This window comes from Microcebus murinus, chromosome 1, assembly GCF_040939455.1.
Source record: "Microcebus murinus isolate Inina chromosome 1, M.murinus_Inina_mat1.0, whole genome shotgun sequence".
NCBI lineage: Eukaryota > Metazoa > Chordata > Mammalia > Primates > Cheirogaleidae > Microcebus > Microcebus murinus.
In genome coordinates, this window is record NC_134104.1 from 161,729,168 (window position 1) to 161,752,232 (window position 23,065).

A 23,065-nucleotide genomic window follows, 5' to 3' on the forward strand; every position below is an offset into this window, starting at 1 on the left:
GTGCTGTTCAATATGGGAGTTTCTAGGTACATGTGACTGTTTAAATTTACATTTTAATTAAATAAAATGTAAAACTCAGCTCAGCCAGGCACAGTGGCTCATGCCTATAATCTTAGCACTCTGGGAGCCAAGGTGGTAGGATTGCTTGAGCTCAGGAGTCCGAGACCAGCCTGAGCAAGAGCGAGACCCCATCTTTACTAAAAATAGAAAAATTCGGCTGGGCGCGGTGGCTCACGCCTGTAATCCTAGCACTCTGGGAGGCCGAGACGGGAGGATTGCTCAAGATCAGGAGTTCGAAACCAGCCTGAGCAAGAGCAAGACCCCAACTCTACTATAAATAGAAAGAAATTAATTGGCCAACTAATATATATAGAAAAATTAGCCGGGCATGGTGGCGCATGCCTGTAGTCCCAGCTACTCAGGAGGCTGAGGCAGGAGGATTGCTTGAGCCCAGGAGTTTGAGGTTGCTGTGAGCTAGGCTGATGCCATGGCACTCACTCTAGCCTGGGCAACAAAGTGAGACTGTCTCAAAAAAAACAAACAAAAAAACCAAATAAAAATAGAAAAATTAGCCAGGTGTCTGTGGTGTGCATCTGCAGTCCCAGCTACTTGGGAGGAGGATCTCTTAAGCCCAGGAGTGTGAGGCTGCTGTGAGCTAGGCTGACGCCATCGCACTCTACTCAGGGCAACGGAGTGAGACTCTGTCTCAAGAAAACAAAACAAACTAACCAAAAAAACTCAGCTCCTCTGCTGCACTAGCCACTCACTGCCACTCTGAGCACTGCTGCTCAGCAGCCACCTGTGGCTAACGGCCTCCGCACAAGACAGAGAGAACACAAAACATTTCTGACATTGCAAAAAGTTCTGCCGGACAGCCTGGCTCTAGCCCTGCACTGTCCAGCAGCTACGTGAGCCACGCGGTCACTGGACACTGAAGGGGGCTTGGCCCCAGCTGAGATGCGTTCTGAGGACACAGTGCACATTGGATTTTTGAAGACTTAGGATAAAAAAAAGAATGCAAAATATCTCCTTAGTATTTGTTACATCAATTTTATGTTGAAATGCTAGTATTTAGATATATTGAGTTAAATAAAATATATTATTAAAATTAATTTTACTTGTTTCTTTTTACTTCTTTTTTATGTTTGTACTAAGAAATTTGAAATTACCCATGTGGCCTGCATTCTATTTCTATTAGACAATGCTGTTCCAGAGGGCACAGTGCTGGTGAGACCTCAATTTTAGCATCTTTCTTTTTACATAGAAATAAGTACAGTTATTGTTGCTATAAAGAAAAATAGACTCACTGGAATCTCTTACTCTTCCTCGCCTTTCTCTGTCCCATGCAGACAGGCTGGGCGACAAAAGGAGAACGGGCTGCAATGATCATGACAGAGGATTGCCCCTGAAACAAACCACTGCCCTTCCTACCTGGGCGGCCACAGGCAGACACATCAGTGCCCCTGAGTGGGGACTGATTTCCTGGGGGCTGTTGAAACAATGCAACAGAGAACAAAGCACCTTGAAGACTAAGAATAGAAGAATGGCTCGAAATAAGATTTCCAGGACTCCAGGAAGAAATCCTGCCCTGCTCTGTCCCTAATCCTACGGTCCCCAACCTCCAGGCCTCGACCTGGTACCGCCAGTGGCTTGTAGGAATGGGCCTCGCATCACCCCCACCGTCCTTGGAAAAATCCTCTTCCATGAAACTTAGGAACTGGGGGCTGCACAGCAGGTGAGTAGCAGGCAAGTGAGGGAGGCGCTCTGCTTCCCGTCGAGTGGGCCGCCCCTCTCCCATCCACGGAAACACTGTGTATTGTCTCCCATGAAACCCGTCCCCGGTGCCAACACGCTTGGGGACCGCTGCTCTACCCACCTTCCACACACAGCTTGACCTAACCTCAGCACAGATGTCCCCCTCTCGGCCGTCTGCGCACACAGCTCTGGGTGAAGACTGAGGGGCACTGGAAAGGGGACACCCAGAGAAAGAGGTGACAAGGGCTCTGTGGTGGTTCTACAATTGAGACATGGCATGTAGTTTTTGTCATACATGTCTTTGGCTTCAGATATTTAAAACTCAGTTTTGCGACATGATGCATAAAACCAATAGATCAGAATGGCTACTGTATTCTGAAACGGTACTAAGGGAATGAGATCTAATTGTATTTAAGCGTAAGTCATCTGCTTGGGGAAAAACATTAATTGTATTATGATGGTTATTAGCTGTCTGCCTTTGGACAAGCAAACTAACCTCTTGGTCTTGGTTTCATAATTTATAAAACAAAGAGGTTGGATGATATGAGCTTTTCTATCTCATCCAGTTCGAAAGTTCTATGACCCTATGCACATGCCAACGAGGTTATCACCAACACCTTTACCTTCATTCTCTCACTCATTTAGAAAACACTCATTGGGCAGTTAATATGAGTCAGACTCTGAACCTGATACCAGCATACAAATACAGAAAAATATCTCTTCCACTGGATTAATTTCTTAAAAGAGAGAAGAAAAGAAAAGGGACACTGAATGGAGTGGATGATTAGAGGAGAGTACTCACCAGGGGCCACAGGCCTACACAGAGATTTTCACAACTATATGCAATTTTCCGAAGAGAACACTCAAAGATGCACATGACGTCAAGAAGGCAGAGGGCTAGTGATTTAGAGAAACTATGAGAGGCCAAGCACCATTTTAAATTCTTAGTACGTGTGAGTGCCTGAAGAGTTAGCACCCAAAACAGTCTAAAAAGTTTACATGGGAATACACACATGAGGGATTTGAACCTGAGCTTCTTTGGTGCAAAGCCTGCTTCTCTCCCCCACATCAGGGATGGTCTCTTTGCACGCAGCTTCTCCCTGCTGCTCTGCCTCCGCCAAGCCTACCTTTGCTCACAGCAGAAGGTTATAAGCATTTAACAGGCCAAGAAAGGATCACATATGCCTGATCTGGGATCATTATATCTGCCCAACAGGGGCGTTGGGAGGATAAATAAGATAACCCACGTGAAATACTCATCACTACTTCAGCACTCAAGAGGCACTAGCAGACAGTCATTCATCATATGTTTATTTAGGACCTAATACATGCCAGGCCTTGGGTTAGGTGTTCTCATCACCTTCATCATTTGTTGTTACTATATTTAACACTCCCCACAAAATGGCAGAGTATTTCACATAGCACACACTCAATAAATGTAGGTTGAGTAAGTAAACAGTGATGATCTCTATGGTAGATCAATTTATTCTTCAGCAAATATCCATGCCCTTCCCTGATCTCCTTGGATTGGCCCTGTGTGTTGGAAGGGACAGCGTACCAATCCTGAGCCTATACCTTAAGAGACGTCATGTGTTTCCACTTGCTCCTCTGGACTTCTCACCTCCATAAGAGAAGAATATACACCTGGATAGCTCTGTCCAGAATGAACCCACGTGGACAAACCACCCCAGCCAACTAGCCAGCACACCTGTGGGCATGAGAATAAAGGCTTGTTATTGTTTGCCATTGAGTTTGGGGGTGGCTGTTACTCAGCAAAAGTTGACTGAGACCGTCTCCTTTAGCCACCTCCAGAGATTTCAGGCAAAGAGAGTGGCCCCTGCTTCTTTTGCTTCTCATTAAGGTGGGATTTCAGAAATAGAGTCATTTTGTGCTTCTCTCTTTCCCATTTTCTCTGGGCTGGTAAGGTCCCATTCAAAGAAGACAGTAGGAGCTACAAAGACCCATATTTTGGCCATCTCCACACCTGGCACAGAATCAGGCACAAACCTGGTTTTCAGACAGTGTCTGAGGAATGAAAGGCTGGGCTCACTATCCACTTCAGTGGGGTGAGTCAGCATCACTGGCAAGCAGCAACCTGGACCTCAGATGCTCAGAGCCATGGTTCTGCAGTCCCCAAAGTATGGGAGGTGGCCCCCAGTGGTGACACAATACCACCTCAGACCACATGCAGTAGACCTATGTATATTTATTACAATGCGTTTTAGGAAACACATATCTAACCTGTGACTTCAGGACTATCCCTGCTTAGGATGAGCTATAGTTCTGCAGGTGAGCTAACTGAGGCCCAGAGAGGTAAGGAACTTGTGCAAAGTCATAGAGAAAGTGACAGTGGGATTTGAACTCAGGCTGTCAAGCTCCAGCATCCGGGCTCTTAACAGCTATGTCTCCACTGCCTGCGTGTGGAGCAGCTGGTAGCAGGAAAGTGCAGCACCGCCCAAGGTTAACTGCTAAACCCAGAATTTGATCCTCAAACTCCTGACTCATGGCCCAGTGTGCTTGTCCCTGCTCCCGGAGGAGTGCTGTGTGGAAGGGGCTGGGAAGAGTTTGGAGAAGAAAAGGAGAGAGGTGGTGAGCCCCACAAGGAAGACTTCGAAGGGAAGAAATGAACAAATGAGGCCCTGTCATGGGTCATTTCAAGGCTGCCAAGCTGATGCAGGTGCTGAAGGGATGCAGAGAAGCTGGAGTTCAGACAAACATATGCAGAAAATGAGGCTGATAGGGAGAGGGCTGGCACACAGGGCTGCTTCCTAAGCTCTTCCCAAGACAACTGCCCACCCTGGGGGACCATTTCCCTAAGCGACATCCACATCGTCCTAAAGCCACCCATTGTCTCTGCCCAGTGGACAGTCAGAGTCACTACCCTGACCTTGCCCCTCCGAGTTACCCATCTGAGTGTTCCATCAAGAAAGGCCTTTTTAGGATCTGGTATGAATCAGCTTCCCATTCCATGGCTCCCACTCAGCACCCTGGGCGAGCTGTGGAAACAGCTGGAATAGGGGCTGTAACCAAAGCATCAGCCTTCCTTGGAACATGCTGCTTCCTTCCCTCAGCAAAATCAGATCCTGTCCATGTTTATCTCAGGACATAAGGTGCTTCAGAACCCTGCTGTTCCCAAACCAGAAGGATTCATTTCCCTGGTAGCCACCAACACATTCTACAGTCAGTATAACCCAGGACACAGATCACGTTTGCCTAGTGCTGACCCTGCTAGACACTGCCAGGCCTTATTTCAATTATTCCTCATGACAAGGAATAATGAGGCACTATTTAGTATCCCCATTTTGCCATGTTACCATGGTAACATGCCTGGGATTGCATGGTTAGTAAGCAGCAAACCTGGGATTCAAACCTACATCTATCTGTCTGGCTCTAAAACACATGCCTGCCTTGACCATTGTACTCTATCATTTCTCCACAGATATAGAACTACTTTGGCCAACCTATGAAGATGAATTTATGAGGGCTAATGCATCTTTGAAGGGTTTCTCCCCTCCCCTTCTTTCATTCCCCATCCAGTTACCAGGTGCCACTCCCACATCCAGCTCCAATTTCCCCAGATCCCTTCTCTGCAGACTCTCAGGGCTAAGGAATCAAAATTCATTAAAAAATGTGTTCAAGAGCAGAATAAGGGTCAGTAGCTAGTCAGTCAATTACCTTTTGAGTTCCAGTTGATATCCTTGGGAAATGTGTGCTTAAATACACTCATTAAATGGTTTGACTTTGAAATAGGGCAGATGTGAAAACTATTTTTGACTTTTGGGCATGATATTTGTGTACTTTAGATTCAGTTCAGAGCTAAAATGAGTTTAGAGGCATCTCCATTTGACAAGTGGGGAAACTAAGTCCAGATAGGGCAGTGACTTGTCATAGGCACCTCTCACTTAGGCGCTAATTAGACCACAGCAAACATTCACCAAAATAGGAAGACTTGCCACAGGACTGAAAAGCTAAGTGCCACTGCAAATGCTGCTCGAGATAGGAGATCTGGGAAGGGCCACAGCATCAGAATCACCGTAGCACCTAAACGGTAAGAATGTCATTTCTAGATCCATTCTGCCTAGGTTTGAAAACTGATCTACTACTTAACTAGCTAGGTGACCTTGGCCAAACTATCTTCTCTAAACCTCAGTTTCACCATCTGCAAAATGTGAATAATGATAGCAATAGCCAACTTCTACAGTGCTATAAGAATTTCATTCCTGTCTCATCGTATATTCAAAGGAAAAAAAAAAAAAAAACAAAAAAAGAAAAAAAAAAAGAATTTCATGAGCTAATGGGAGTAAAGTGCTTAGTAACAGATAAACACCTAATAAATGTAAACCATTGTTGTGTTATATTGCTATTAACTTTGCATTAACTATCACTGACATGTTGTAAATCATTTTAAATGTTGTTAATGTCCATCTCTCCAAGGTTCAAGAATTATTCATCTTCAAGTAAGCAAATAGCGAGGTGAATGAAATGAAAGAAGGTAAAAGGTAGTTAAATTACCCAAATTACATGAAAGGATTAAAATTATATGTCTGTACAATATCAACAGAACAAAAAGGCAACCCAAAGGATAGGAGAAAGTATTTCCATATCATATATCTGACAAGAGATTAATATCCAAAATATGTACAGACCAACCTAAAACTCAACAACACAAAACAAACAGTTCAATGGGCAAAGGACTTGAGTAGACAGTTCTCCAAAGAAGACATACAAATGGCCAATAATGCACATGAAGAGACACTCAACATCACTAATCACTAGAGAAATTCAAATCAAAACTGCAAGGAGATACCACTTCACATCCAATAGGATGGCTACTATTTTTAAAGAAATGGAAAATAATAAGTGTTGGGGAAGATTTGGAGAAATTGGAACCCTTGTGCACTATAGGTATGAATGTAAAATGGCATAGCCACTGTGGAAAACAGTATGGTAAATCCTAAAAAAATCCAAAATAGAATTACCATATGATCCAGTAATTCCACTTTTGCATATATACCCAAAAGAAGAAATATTTGCACACTATGCTCATAGCAGCCTTATTCACAATAGCTGAAACATGGAAGCAACACAAAGGTCCGCCGAGGGACAAGTGGATAAACGAAATGTAACACATACAGTATTGACACCATATAATATACATAATAATGGAATATTGTTCAGCCTTAAAAAGGAAGGGAATTCTGACACATGCCACAACATAAATGAACCTTAAGGACATTAGGACATAGGAAATAAGCCCATCACAAAAAGACAAATATTATTTGACTCTAATTATATGAGATACTTAGAGTAGTCAAAATCATAGAGACAGAAAGTAGAATTGTGGTTGCCAGGGGCTGAGGGGAAAGGGGGACGGGGAGTTATTTTTTTTAATGAGGATAGACTTTCAGTTTTGCAAGCTGAAAAGAGTTATGAAGATGAATAGCTGTGATAGTGGCACAACATTATGAGTTTATTTAATACCACTGAACTGTACACTTAAAAATAGTCAAGATGGTAAATTTTATGTTATGTATGTTTTGCCACAATAAAACTATTGAAAAAAAGTATGTCTATAATGGTTATGTACAAAAGTTGGAATTGGGATTACAAAAATCAGTTCCAGAAACATAATTCTGATGAGAAGAATAGAAAAGGCAATGCACATTTCCTTTAAAAAATAGTTTTGGCTTATCTAGAACTTTAACACCTACCCCCAAACAAACAAATAAATACAAGGAATGGGAGAGTAAGCTTCACAGGTCCTAACTGCTCATCAACTCATAGAAACATATTTCTAGACACTCCTTCCAAAACAACCCAAACCAGACACCAACACTCTTAGTGAGAATGGAATCAAGTCTGAGTTTCCACCAATAATATCTGACTTCACCCTCCCAATACTGAGCACATTTAAAACACCAGGACGACTTTAGGAAAACCTACAAAAAAGTTTCTCCAAGCAAAATGAACTTCCAAAACTGAATTGGACCATCTTCCAATCCAAAGAGAATAGGGCCAGGCGTAGTGGCTCACGCCTGTAATCCTGGCACTCAAAGAAGAGATCTTGGAAATCCATGTTGTGATTAAAAAGCAACAACAGCAAAACAGAAGGCAGAGCATCCTTCTTTTCTCTCTTGTCCTTCTCATTAATTAAAACAGGCTTCTTGTAAAAATTAAAATAGTAGCATCACAGAGCAAAGAGTAAAAGGCCCCTCCCCCCCTCCCCTCCAATCATAGATGCTAAAGGAGGCAGGGACAGCTGGGCACGCCACTCAGCTCACCTCGCAACAAAGCACGGCCATCTGTGGTCTTAATCGCAGCCACAGTGCTCTCTTCGGATTCATACTAAAGTGAGGTGGGAATCTCCTCCATCATCCCAGGTGTTTTTAATGGCAGCTCTCAGTGTCTTGGGAGGTAAAAAGACCAATATGCCCTCCCCCACCTCGTCTCCCGGCACTGCCCATGGGGTTGGGTGGGAGCGGGGGTTGGCCCGCCATCCCTGGCTCAGTGGCAGCACGCTGTCCTCCTGCTGCAGGGAGCTTACCTGCGCGCGGACAAAGAGGCAGCACCACACCATGGGGCGCTCCGACCTCATCCACCCAGACTCCCTGGCCCTAACCGAGGCAGAGCCCTCCTGACAGGGTTCTCTGAGTGGGGCTGAGCATGGTTTCCCTGAAGGAACTCCGCCCCCCACTTGGCTGCATGGCAGGAAGTGACAGGGGCCATCCGTTACAAGTGTCAGAAGCTGACAGCAAAGAGCTCCCCACCTCTAGCAGCTTCCTCACTTGCTACTGCTGCATTTTTCAGAACACTCTTTGCCTTTTGGTATTCCAAGGCGCCAGAAATTCAGTTTCTGGTTGACAGTCCCCAGCTTGTACGAAACAAACGATGCTCACTGGGCACGGGGCACCCGGCCGCTCCCATGGGTTTGCTGTCTGGAGCTTTGCCAACCCAAACGTTGGGTGACATGGATAGCAAAGAAAGCATCACTAGGAGGAGGGGCCCCGGGAGGAGGGCTCTGGGCATTCAAAGAGGAATTACTGGTCTGCTTGAACTTCACCCAAGAATCAGCAGCCCTGCCCCAGAAACAGAGCCCACGAGTCCCAGGTTAAAAGCAACTACACACCCATCCGGTTCTTTATTTCCTTCCACAAACCAGGCATCTTCCCTTCAGAGTCCTTTCAAAATAGTTGCTTCTGGACACCTCCCTTTCAGTTTCTGACGTGGATAACAAGAGGCCTTCCTGCTCCCCTCAGAGCTGTTATGCTGTGCAAATAACTCATAGCTGACATGTCTTGTGTTTTGAACTGGGGATGTCACCTGAATGAGCCCCTTGTCCCAGCCCAGGCCTCTTGGATGAGCAGACTGTCTCACAGAGACCTGCAGAGTCACAGATGGAGACTGCCTGGTTCAGACCTCCCCCACAAACAAGCCAGCACCCACACCTCCTTGCGCACTGGCAGAGGGTCTCAAACCCAAGGAGACATAACTCCAGTGTCATTTTATATTATTTATTTTCATTTTTTTTTTTTTTTTTTTTTTAGTTTTCTAGTGGGGTAGTATTTGATTTGCAAAAATCTTCCTAATTGCAACTTTTAGCTGCAAAGATTTAGCCCAGGATTTCCCAAGGCCTTCTTACAAATGCACAGATTTTTAAGAGCCTTCATCTCTTTCAGGCATAAGTAAAGTCAGGGGACCCAGCAAAGAGAGCAGGTCCATTTGAGCAATGAGCTTCTGGTCTAACAGAAGCAGATTAAATCCAAGACTTGACTTTAGAGCTTATGATAAAGCAAGCTCTCTCCATTCATGCTGCCAGGAATTTACAAAAAGTACTGAGGAGGCCAGGAATTAACTGAGCCTAGCAAATGCATTTTTCATGGGGACAAAGTCTGAGAAGGCTTCTCAGAGCAAGAGACACATGGCGTTCTGACGGGTGCTCTAGGCAGAGGACCCGACAAGCATGACAGCAGGGAGGTGCATGGTCACAGGGTGCTTTGGAAGAGATGCAAATACTTTTTGACAGGTATGGAGGCTGCTCTGACAGGCTTGGGTCCTGCTGCAAGGAGTGTGAGAGAGTCATACCTGTTTGGAGATAGAAGGAAGTGAAATCACTGTAAAAAGGCTCAGGGCTTTCAGGCAAGCATCTGTGTCACTTTGGGGCTGGCACCCAGGAAGTGCTCAGTAATGTGTGTCAAATCGAACAGCAGGTTCCACTAAAAGGTGGGATTCAGATTATCCTCGAGACTCCCTATTTCCCAAAGCCTGACTCCCCACAAAGCAAGCAAGCAAGTGGCGGCTGGTGGCGGTGGTGGGAAGAGGGCAGGCATTCCTAAGCAGCCTATTGCTCCAGCCTACTGCAAAGGAAGGGTCCTGGATTTGTACAGGCCTGTAAACAACCTGAGGTTAGCCAGCTTTGGTGGCAACTCAGCTAATGATGAATGCCAACCCTCTGGGAGCCAATGAAGACACCACGAGCCCAGCCACTCCTCTCCTGGAAGAATTGTGAACAAGCCCCTTCTCTTAGCATCAGCAGCCAAGGCCAGCCTCACTGCAGTGGGGACCCAAAGGAAACTGACCAGGGCACACTACCGTGTATTTCTTGTGGGAGGACGCAGAGCACATTCACATGAACTAATCCTAGAATGATTCAACCTAACTGTGGCTGCTGACTACGAATGAGAAAGAAGAACTGAAACCTGTGGGCTGCAGCACTTCGTGGAAGAGGTGAAACTTGAGTGGGCTCCAGGGTAGGCGGCAGTGGAGGAGGGAGGCTGGGAGGGAGGAAGAGCCAGCAGGTGCCCTGGCAGGGGAGAGGGGCACAGCCTGCAAAAGGAAGGAAAGAGCAGGGCACAGCCATTTTCCTCTGATGCCCTTGACCTGACCAGGAGCAAGAATTCCAGTAATTAAATTGGTCCACAAAGAAGGTACCTCGAGAGAGAATTTCAGTAATAAGAGGCCCCTGACCGGCAAGGTTCAAGTGCATTTTGAGCTTTATCATGGGAGATGGTAATGGAACAAGAGTTTTATCTATGAGGCATCTGGGATACTACCAAGTATTCAAAACATGTTTTTCCACTGGTTTTTAAATTTTCAAAGTGACTCAGTGTCATATTCATGCATTCAAACCATACAGAAGTGTATAAAGTAAAAAGCAAGCAAAGGCCCTTTTTTCCCCTACCCCAGTCCTATGTGCCAGGGGCACTGGGGTTGAAGCCAGGTGTAGGCAGGGGTCACAAACCCAAATGCCTTCAGGACCAGGGAGTTAGATACCTGGAAGGACAGGCGAGCTGGGCTCTGGAGCGCCACTGAGTGTGTTTGCTCAGGTCTAGTTTATCGGGACCCTAAGGGACTGGTGGCCCAGGGTGACCAGCCATTACAGTTCTTTTAAGAGAAGCCTGAAATTCTGGGTTTTATGTAAAAATTGTCCAAATTTTAAATGCTGGCAATTATTCATCACTATACAAAATATTGTATAGACCACACAGCACAGTTACTGGCTGGATCTGGCCCAAGGACCACTAGTTTGCAGCCTCCGGTGGGGATCCTTCCAAACGTTCCCTTCTGCCTTTTTTTTTTTTTTTTGAAACAGAGTCTCTCTGTGTTGCCCAGGCTAGAGTACCATGGCGTCAGCCTAACTCACAGCAACCTCAAACTCCTGGGCTCAAGCGATCCTCCTGCCTCAGCCTCCTGAGTGGCTGGGACTACAGGCATGCGCCACCATGCCCGGCTAATTTTTTCTATATATATTTTTAGTTGGCCAATTAATTTCTTTCTATTTTTGGTAGAGACAGGGTCTCACTCAGGCTGGTTTTGAACTCCTGACCTTGAGCGATCCACCCACCTCGGCCTTCCAGAGTGCTAGGATTATAGGCGTGAGCCACCACGCCGGCCATTCCCTTCTGTCTTAACACATGAGAGTTGCTAGGTGTAACATCTTACTTTTCATTTATTTATTTTTTTGGAAATGGAATGATAACATTGTTCTACTACTTGCTTTTTTCACTTAACATCCAGGGCATCTTTTCCTGTCATGCACACTTTCAACCTCTGACAGCTGAGCATTCCATGGTATGGAAGGACCTTGGCTTCTTTAGCCACCTGCCCTGTGGCATTCAGCGAACATGAAAGACACACTTGAGATATGGTTTCTTAGTTGTTCATTCCTCTCACCTCTGCTGAGGTTGAGAACTTAACTCATAATGAAAGTGCACCTGTATGCAGATATTAAAACATTGTAAAGCCACAATTATTGAAATCATAGCGACTGCAGATTTTTGATGTTTTAATGAGTGCTTACCATGTATTTTCTCATTTGATCCCCAAAACTGTCCCAAAGTAGGCCTTATTATTATCTCTACTTTGCAGATTTTAAACAACTAAGACTCAAAAAGATGGTGTGAGCCTTACACACACTCACATTACAGGGCCTGGAAGTGGTGAGGTTGGTCAGGAGTGGAGCCCAGGCAGGTGAGCCCAGGTGAGCGGACTGCCACATGCACATAGCCCTCAGAACAGGCGCCAGACACTTGCTCCAGGTTATGCGAAAATCTAACAGATTGGAGCACCAACCACTGGAGAAGCTAGGGACTGCTAAAAAATGGGCAATTCACTTGCCTCTTAGAAAGAAAAGCCTCATTTTAAAGCCCTGCTTTATACTCATCCAATGTAAATTCTACATAGATTAGAGAGAAATGTTAAAAAGAAAAACAGGCCAGGCGCGGTGGCTCACGCCTGTAATCCTAGCTCTCTGGGAGGCCGAGGCGGGCGGATTGCTCGAGGTCAGGAGTTCAAAACCAGCCTGAGCAAGAGCGGGACCCCATCTCTACTATAAATAGAAAGAAATTAATTGGCCAACTAATATATACAAAAAATTAACCGGGCATGGTGGCGAATGCCTGTAGTCCCAGCTACTCGGGAGGCTGAGGCAGGAGGATTGCTTGAGCCAGGAGTTTGAGGTTGCTGTGAGCTAGGCTGACGCCATGGCACTCACTCTAGCCTGGGCAACAAAGTGAGACTCTGTCTCAAAATAAAAGAAAAAAAAAAAGAAAAACAAATCTATAAAATTCTGGGGGCATGAATTCAGGGTACAATATTTTTCTTTCAGTGTGTGGAGCTGAATCATATATTTATACATGGGAAACCACCGACAAGGCACCTACCAGGCAAAGACTGCCCCTATTTTCCCATGCCTGCTTAAATAGCCAAACCGGTAACACTGGGCCCTAAGGACCTGGCTAAGGTACCACCAAATGCTCCATGGCACTACTGGAACCAAAACCACTATTCCCAGCGTTGTTGTTCTATATACCTGAGGGCATTTCCTACAGGGAAGTTCTAAGCAATCTCCTCACCAAAGATACTATGAGGACATATCCATCAGAGTTTGGAGAATTTCATTTCCACAAAACAAAATGGTTAGATTTTGGTAGAATTAAAGTCGGCAAGTGATGGTGATTCTTTCTATTTGGATTTTGTTCTGGTTCCTTAATCTCTTCCTTATTCTTACCTAAGAAGCCACAGATTTTACAGACCTTACAGTTAGAAAGGAGTTTCAAGGTCTTTAACCATATCCCATTTGATGCCTTAGATTTTTAAATAATTCCACTAACTGAACTGAAAAATAGGCAGTAAAACTATCTTATTACAAATGGGATGGCAGATGTGAGTGCATTAAAATAGCATATCACACATCGATTTAACTAAAGTCCCAGCATCAGAAAAGTGTTATTTCATAGCTCATAGGTTTCTGAGGCTGTTGTCAAATTCAAATAAGACAAAGAAAAAACAAAAATTTATGCTGGCATTGAGAAAGGAAGTATGGCAATACTTTTTGGTGTTTCTAAATTGGCAGAGAGGCATAAATAAATGCACAACAAAAATAAAAAGAATGTAGAAGTGTTTAGAGTATGGGAATTTACTGTGGTCGTATACTTTATTGAATGTCTTTGTATCTACTCTTCAGTGCTGGAAGTGTGGTTAATCCAAGCAAAACTTGAACAACTACTGTATACCCTCACCACAAACAGTGGGCCACAGCGGGCGGGCGGGCGTCCAGACTATCCCAGGCCGGGGCTGACTGGATGCAAGGTGGTTTAACTCGAGAGACTTTGACCGACCATTTGAAAATGTTGACGTTCTTGTAGAGCCCTGTTTAACATCCCAGCTCAACAAGATTACAAAATGATGAGAAGAATGTGGGAGTAGACCTGGTTGCCCAAGGTCAAGAATGAATAAATAGAAAAGTCTTCATCTATGGTTTCAACACAGGAACTAAAAATAAATGATGCTCGAACATAGAAGTCTCAACAGCTTGCTAATCACGGCTAACTGGAGTGCTTAGCTTGCTGCTTTTGTTACAAGCAATTGCTTGAACTCTGTATTTTTTCTCTCTAAACAAATCTGAACATTTATAACCAAATTCCTCACATTATGTTGGCAACTGATACACAGACAGCTATTTTTAAAAGTGACCGCAAAAAAGGAAAGCCATCTCCTGATGTATGTGGTGAAGCAGCCACTGGCCTGGTCTCTGGGTTTCACCTCTTTACTAACACCAGCCCGGGCAACCTAAAGAATTTTCACACGGAGCAGACAGAGGCTGCTTGCAAATAAGCTCATTCAATGTATTTCTTAGAAACTTGAACACCCCTGGTACAGTTTTCTCAGGAGACTGCCAAGTCTGCTCCCTTACACCATCAGTTAAAAGTGAAACTTCTGTGGGTTGCGACCTTCTGCCCAATGCTTAGGAAGAAAAATGGTTTAAAAACTGATTAGCTGATAACTATCAGCCAAAGAGCTTCCTTACTTGGAAATGAGACTTATTATTTGGCATCAGACTGTCAAAATTGGCTAGAAATGAAAAATCTGAATATAGGGGCAGAGGTGGTATTTCTGACACACAAAAGAATGCTCAGGAGGATTTTAAAAGTAATTTGCCTATATCAAAAAACAACTCTTGCCATACTGAATTTCTGAGTTAAAAATATATAAAACTAAAGCAACAATCATTTTTATCCCTCGCCCCGCTGTAGAGAGGACTCTAGGACACTAACTGACATATGTATTTAAGAGCAGAACAAAGGATGATGGGGACATTATGGGTCATCATATCATTTTTTCCATTTTTGTACAGGTTTAAATTTTTCCATAATAAAATGTAAAAAAAAAAAAAGACAAAAAAGCACGGTACTAGTTTATTTTTTTCAAACAGAAGAGGAAATTTTTTGGTGTAATTATGAACACTGGTTCAAATTTTCCTCTTACCAAGTTGAAAAGTTGGTACCAAATCTGAAATAAATAGTTTGATTTTTACTCTGATTTGACTGGCCACTGGCATATAATTTTTTTAAGGCAATAGAAATTTGCGATTTCCTATTTCCCCTCTTCCTTCCCATAGAGAAAACAATGATAAGGTGGTAAAAGCTTAAGTCATATTTCTTTTTTAAATTTTATAATGCTGACTTCCTGAAATCACTGTGACTATCTCAAAAGTTCAAGACTTCTATGAAAATATCCCCAAGAAGACACCAAGAGATTTAAAAAGAGCATGTGTGACCATGACTCAGAGTATTTATTCTGCCTGTACAACAGTGAAAGTGGTTTTTCATTTTGTTTTGTGTTTATTTATGTGTCTTTGAAGAATAAATATTGCCACTTTTTTCTCCTTAATTCAGAACCAGAAAGGAATCACCAAGACACTAGAAAACAGCAAAGCAACCGGAGGATAGTCCGGAAAGGGCTTAGGCTGCCACCAAAGCGAAGGGACGGGGCTGGAAGCTCAGCCCCTCCCCCAGCTAGGGCCCGCCCTGGAGGCTGTCCCTGAAGGCAGACTTCCTGGTAAGGCTGAGAGTTCCGCATGCAGCTTCCTGGAGACTGTGTAAGACAAACAATAAACTGCAGCAAAATCATGGACAATAAGCCCCGCGTGGCCGTAACAAGAAACAATTATAAATGCTGACAGAGGCTGGGCATTTGCAGCAGGAACGCGAATCTGTGATAAACACGGGAGAAACATGCTGCCCCACACACCTGCACAAACCAAACTGATTCTGTTAAAAGTAGTTCCTAGCCTCTCATCATACTGATAAATAGTTGCTTCCAAATTCAGCGCTAGGTTTTAAGGCATTGTCTAAGAGGAAAGCAGTCAGGCCTTGCTTAACGCGCCACCACCTGCTATTAGACGAACGCTGCTGAGGCCCAGTGACTCCCTGTGCCACTTCACAGAGCCTCTCTGTGAGGGTCACCTTTTGAATACCCTGCGGCTGAACTCCCTTCCTAGCTTTGGGGAAGCCCCGACTCAGGAACTAGAGCCCACATTCTCTACAGAGAAGACAGTCCCGCACACTGCTTCCCAGCCTGCGGGCCGGATGGCATCAGGAGCCGAGACGCAGAGCAGCGGCTCGCGGCCCGTCTGAGCGTGGCGGCAGCTCGCAGAGGCAGAGCGCGGGCAGGTCAGGTAACTGTGTTCTATGACCAGGGTTGGCAGTGCCAGCCATGGTGTCTACACCCACCTACCAATGGCAGCAATTATGTCCTTATAAGAACTGTTTGGCCCGGCGCGATGGCTCACGCCTGTAATCTCAGCACTCTGGGAGGCCGAAACGGGCAGATTGCTGGAGGTCAGGAGTTCGAAACCAGCCTGAGCAAGAGCGAGACCCCGTCTCTACTACAAATAGAAAGAAATTAATTGGCCAACTAATATATAGAGAAAAAATTAGCCAGGCATGGTGGCGCATGCCTGTAGTCCCAGCTACTTGGGAGGCTGAGGCAGGAGGATTGCTCAAGCCCAGGAGTTTGAGGTTGCTGTGAGCTAGGCTGATGCCATGGCACTCTAGCCCGGGCAACACAGTGAGATTCTGTCTCAAAAAAAAAAAAAAAAGAACTGTTTGGTGGCGTCATTTGGGTTTTTCCTGGTTCCCTGATCCTTCCAAAATTCTCTGAGCTACCCTCGATTCTGTAACAAATTCATTTTCTGCTTAACGCAGTCAGAACTGGGCTTTATTCTAGGCGTTAGTTCATGTACACACAGAAGACAGGGTGGGCGAAAGCTGAAGCAGTGCAGAAACCAGCTGCACAGAGTGATTCTGATGCTTAGAATGCAACCCCAACACTGTCCCTTGGCCTAAGGCCCTGCATCCATCGGCCCCATCTCCTTCTTGGAACTTATCTCGTCCTACTCTGCTCCCTCCCCGTGGCAGTCACTCCGTGTCAGTCTGCCTCGGGCCATTTGCACTTGCTCTTCTCCCTTTCAGAAAACACTTTCCTCCAGCCCTTCTCAGAGCAGCAGCATCTTGCGGAGCCCTGGAGCGCCTCCCTCCCCAGAGAGCTGCGCACCCCACAGTCTTACTCTCTGTCACTCACCCTTGTTCATTTCCTTCCCAGCACTCACCACATCCTGTGATTAACTTATTTCATTATTAATAACAATAGCAACCACCATTGATTGGGGGCTTGCTAGGTGTCAGATACTAAGCTCATTTAACACATTGACTGCCACACTAGGAAAAAAAAATTTCTTGGGGCCACAGTGTTTTATTATGAAAATAGAATAAAACTTTGAAAATGAAATGGCACTTTCTAATTTAATGAAAAATTTGTTATTTTTTTATTGTTTTCTGTGTGTGAGTTGTGTGTAACTTGAAAAATAGTTCTTGTGGCTCCTAAGGTGAAGAGACGTGTGAGTTACACAAAGCGCCAGGCTTAAAACTAGCGTGAGTTAAATACAACTCACATGGCAGTTAATGTGTTAAATTTTCTGACTACCCAATAAGATAGGTACTTTTATTATTCCTAGTTTATAGATGAGGAAACAGGCTCAGAAGGGGTAAGGAAGTTGTCCAGTGTGCCAAGCTTGGCAGTAACGGAACAGGGGTTTGACTCCTGGCCTGCAGCACAGGTGACTTACCACGGTGCTCACCTGGTCAATGACTGAATAAACACCAGCCACTGTGCAGGCACAGAGCCATGGGACAGGCCAGTTCTCATGAAGCCTGTAGCCTGGTGTTCCAGATGTCCCACCGAGTACTCCATCTACGACTCACAGACCCTCTTCAGGGAAGAAATGCAGCCTGACGTGTGTACAGATGAAGTTAGCTTCCTTCATTCAACAGAGCTGTGCCCAGACCTGTGCTCAAAGTGGGCATGCAAAATCCCTCAGAGGAGCTCCCAGCCGCGGGGATGCAGACCTGCACACAGCACTCGCCACTCAGCCCGCTGCGTCCCATGGCCTCGGAGCACTGAGCACACAGAGGAACAAGCCAGGGACAATTCTCAGGGTCTCCTCAGCAAAAGTGTGGATCCAGCAGGTTGTTAGGGATATGTGGGAGTTGCCAGGCTGAGGGGAGGGGCGAGAGTAAAGGAGAGAAGTGAGGAATAGCGCAGCTCACTGGGGGGGGGGTCCAAGGCCTGTGGAAGGGACCCCATGGGAAGGCCAGGAACTGAGATGGCTGGAGCTGAGGTGGGATTCCCGTCTCTATCCCATAGGAAGTGGGGAACCAGAGCAAGCTTTTCAGCCTGAAGAGCTGCATGGCCAGATACAAATGTGTTTATCCAGAGCAGTGGCCACGACTATATAATACAGTACTGGTGAGATTTATTTCCCATGCATTTTAAAGTACACATACACAAATATATCAGCTAAAAGTCAGGAATTGTAATAACAACAACAAAAAAGTTCCATTTCTATGCTTTCTCCTCCTTGCTGGGTAAGAAGTGAGATGACTGCCCTTCCAAGAGGAGTTAAAGCACAGCACTCCCTCCTGTAACCTGAAACTATACAGAGCTCTCACGTGAGGATTTACGGAGAAAACAAGGAATTCCCCTGCTACTAGACTTTACTACTCCAATCACTTCTGCCCAGATTCCTCCAGTGTGATAACAAGAAACTCATCTCTGGGTTGTGTCATCATTAAAATGAAAGGCTGGCTTTTATTTTTTAAAGAATGTGTGCAGGTGAGGCACAAAGGGCCTCCTGTGTTGAATGAGTGCCTGAGGCCAGCGGGAGGAGTCCCCAAAATGACCCTCTGAGGCTAAGTGAGACCCACACACAGCAACAGGCCCTAGGAAATGTGTGTGTACCTGGGCAGGTCTAAGAACACCAAGGCTCACCAGGTGGCGAGGGCCTTGCATCCAGAACATGCACTGGAAATAAATGAAGGCAATTTAGCACAGAGGTTAGGAATAGGGATTCTGAGCCAGATAACCTGGGTTCAAATCCCAGTCTGGTAATTTACTTAACTTCTCTGTGACTCTGTTTCCTTATCTGTTAAATGGGCAAAAGCACCCGCAATGAAAGGCTATTGTGAGGACCAAGTCAGTCAACATGTAGAAGTCACTGAGTCTGGCACATAGTAAGCACAAATAGCAGCTTCCTAGAGACTGTGTAAGATAAACAATTAATTCTGCAATGATATCATGGATAATAAGCTCCCATGTGGCAGAACAAAGAGCAATTATAAATGCTGACAATGGCTAGGGCATTTCCAATAGGAATGAAAATCTATATGAATAGCTGTTGCTGATATTATTATATATAATGATGTTATATGTGATACAACATAAACTTATATGCTAAATATAATATATGTAATATTATACACATCTAGGTTGATATCCAGGAAATCTGACCCAAGCCAGCACTCTAAGGCAGCCTTGAATTCTGCAGACACACGCAGCGTGAGAAGGACGCAGCAAAGCACCTCTGCAGATCAGAGTTAACCAACATCTGTGCAGGAATCACCCTTTAAGAAGGGCTCGCGTTTCCCCACAGCAAACTCCGACGCTTATGGCACCTATAGGCAGTAAAAGGAAACTCACCTTTGTTGAGCACCAACTATACACCAGGCACCAAGTTGAGTGTCCTGCCACATCATCACCAACTCATCACCATAGCAACCCTCCAAGGACTCAAAAGACACTAAGGCTCAGAGAGGTTGAGTTCCTGTGCCATGGTCACAGAACTTTTCAGCAGCAGCATCTGGACACACATTTGGGTCTGTTTTACTCCTACTCAGGCTCCCCTCTCCCTCTTATTACCCCCCCCCACTTGGAAAGCACAAAGCCGCTTATTCTACACCAGGAAAATGACCCGGGGGCAGAGCGGGGCCTTGGCGCAAACTGTAATTACTGCAGACAACAATTTGCATTCCTGATCTGAAATGTGCTCAGGGCTCCCCTTGAGTCCTGTAATCAGATTTGCCTCTGCCCAAAACTCTCTGGAAATGAAGACATAGCAGATGAACTGAGGCACAGTGGGGTTTGGAAAATGTGCCTCTGCCCCCAGCCAACTGCCACCTGAGGAAAAACCATGCCAAGAAATGGCCAGGGCAGAGTGGGATCTAAACCCCAGAGAGGTGAATTCCTCTGTTACAGAACAAAGGAAAGAGCAGCCCAGGCAGGGCAGCGGGCAAGCAGGGTCACAGCAGTAAACAAGCAAAGGCAGGAAATGTATCACATAAGGGGAGGAGGTGAGACAGGCACCCTTCCCTGCCCTCCTTTATTGGAGCTTGCTGTCTTGCCTGCAAGTCGTGTCGGGGTGTGGTGACCTCGGTGCCCAGGACAACACAGGACATCACAAGGTAGCAAAAGGCCTACCATGTGCGTGCTGTGAGAAGGGGCGTCCTCTGCAATAGAGAAAGAGTTGCAGGAAGACCTGTCCATGGACAGAGATGCCATGACTTGGGAACTCTGGATGGAGAAGGCAGGCGTAGCGAGGGAGTGGGAGTGAGGGATACCAGGATTTTTAACCCTGCATTCATAATTTTGGCCCCATGTCATGAGTATTAGTTAACTGAAATCCAACTTTCTTTTACTAGAGAAAGAGGACAAACCACATTTCAATCTCCATCACTCCAAATCCTTACTGAGGAGCTTCATGTGAAACTTCTACTGAGTTGACAGTCTCTACAGTCTAGACTGCCCTAAAAGTCAGAGTGTTTCCCAAACATTCATGTGTCCACAAATCACAGGGGTCTCGATCCGATGCAGGCACTGCTGCAGGTCTGGGGAGGCCTGAGAGTCTGCATCTCTAACGAGCTCCCAGGTGCTGCTGGTGCTCATGCCCCGACAGCACCCTGAGCAGTGCTGGCCGTGCTCTCGCTTACGGACGCTCCCCTCCCTGTCCTTGCTGGCCAGCCCACGCAGCCATATTCTTGAGGCTGAGTCACTTACTAACGCAGCCCACGAGCTGTGGCTGGGGTCCCCTTCCGGACTCTAATGCTGCCTCATCGGTTATAGGTTCCAGCTTCCCAACCTGACAGGTACCTTAATAAAAGCTTGGGACTAACCAAAGCATCTTTTTAATGGCTGCAGTTGGCTGCCCTTTCCCATTATGCAAACAGTACACAATGAATTGCTGATAGCATCTCTTTACCCTTGCCAACATAAACCCTGCCGGGCCAGCAGAAATGAGCCCAGTAACTGTAAGCAACAACAGTTGCATGAGTTTGTTTAAACACAGTTAACAACAGGTGAAAATGTTTTTAACTCCTCCTGTTGCTAAACCAGAGTCTTTTGAGATTGTGTTCTTCTAGAAATAAAACCAGCATCAAGGCCGGGCGCGGTGGCTCACGCCTGTAATCCTAGCTCTCTGGGAGGCCGAGGCGGGCGGATTGCTCGAGGTCAGGAGTTCGAAACCAGCCTGAGCAAGAGCGAGACCCCGTCTCTACAAATAAAAAAAAAAAAAAAAAAAACCAGCATCAAGCATAAGGAACAGAAGACAGTTGCAGGGAAACCCAGAAAGCTAACTTTGTGTTTCTTCTGGGGACTTTTGCATAGACATAAATTTTTGACCAGAACTACTAAAGCCAAATCAATTGAGACACTTGTATTGCCTTTGCCTCAAAGTAAGGCTTTTCTTTCCTACTCTTATCTACTGTACTTTTTTGACATTTGCCCTTTGAGTTTAGTAGCAGGAATATTTCTTAATATATTAAAGAATTCTGGTGCCACTGAATAAAATAAAATTACACATAAAAGATATAACAGGCAACTTTAGTCTTTAAACCAAAATCCTAAAATACTTTTTTAAAAAATGCAAGTGGATAAGCGAAGGGAAATGGGCATTTTTTGAAGTAAAGAGATGATGTTCAAGTACGCACTCAGTGGAGGGAATCCAATGAATCACGTCAGAATGACTAATGAAAAGAGAAGTTGAGAAGTCACTTCCTGAGAGACAGGTGTTGGGACACAAGAGCGAGCGAATCGAGGACAAGTGTTTCGGTGGCACATATGCTGGGCCTCTTAGTCACTCTGGATAATGAGATGAGTGTATTTTAAAAAGAGAGAAAAAAGACACGACATCAAGTCTGGAAGAATAGGCAGCAGATAGCTTTATTATGTTTCAAGAACTGCAAATCCGATCCATTTGTACCAACTCTGTAGACTTGAAAAGGCTATTCCAGTCTAAGCCTCAGCCTTTTTCCTCCTTAAGAAGTTTTAGAAATTGCTGATGAACTTACTGATGCAATACGCTTTTGGCAAAGGTTCTTCCACCCAAAAAACCCATGTTATCTTTTAATTACACAAGTTCCATGATGGGAAACATACTGTGGGGTATGTCTTTAAAAGCCAATTATCTTTTTGACCTCAAAATTCCTAAAACAAGTTTGTAATCTGTAATCAGTTCTCTGAATTTCATAATAAATTAAGCCCAAGAGGAGGAATACAAAGGCTGCCATATTAGGTTTTCTCCGCTAATATTTTCCGATATATGCCAAAAATCGTCCCAAGTGATCCCCCAGAGCCTATGAAAATAATGTGCCCCAACACAGTTAAACACAATCGAGTTACCTATTAATTCTCTGGAATATTAACATTTTAGTCAGGATGATTGTTTTAGAGCCATGGTTTTTCTGTTGTCTGAGTACATAGTATCCATTCTTATCAAGGTACTTTCCTTTCCTCCCAAATATCCAAGTAAGATTTATGGGATTTTTGTTGTTATTAGCAAAGGATGACAAAATTCCTCCAAGTTCACCTTTACCAAGTTTTCACAGTTGAAACTCCTCCACAAACAGATGCCATATTTTAAAATTCCAACTGAAGTAACCACAGGATTTAGGCCAATTCATTGCATTTCTGACTTATACTCATTCCCATTGCCTGCCAAAGATTATTTTTATTCTTAAACTTTAAAACCTAAGACTCTACACTTCAAGATCGCCATTCAAATATTTGCCTTCTTACCTCAGTTTTTTTTCCTCTGAGATATAAAAATTAATGTATGCACCCTTGTAAAAATTTAGGAAAGTCAAAACAAAAACAAAACAAAGAAAAAATGTCATTTATAACCTCACTTAGAGGAAACATTTAT

At 44.8% G+C, this 23,065-nt stretch overlaps 1 protein-coding gene across 4 annotated transcripts in view; it reads right to left on the reverse strand.

Moving 5' to 3' along the window:
* Positions 1-23,065, reverse strand: part of ARHGEF3 (Rho guanine nucleotide exchange factor 3) — a 304,041-nt gene that overhangs the window by 152,547 nt on the left and 128,429 nt on the right. The window contains exon 1 of one of the 4 annotated variants that reach the window (XM_012765621.3): positions 8,300-8,462. The exons of 2 other annotated variants lie outside the window; for them this stretch is intronic. In XM_012765621.3, coding sequence (XP_012621075.2) covers positions 8,300-8,350 — 51 coding nt within the window. In that variant the 5' untranslated portion in view covers positions 8,351-8,462. Of the gene's footprint in view, positions 1-8,036; positions 8,255-8,299; positions 8,463-23,065 lie in introns of those variants that run through there. One more of the 4 variants, XM_012765620.3, reaches the window with a different exon arrangement.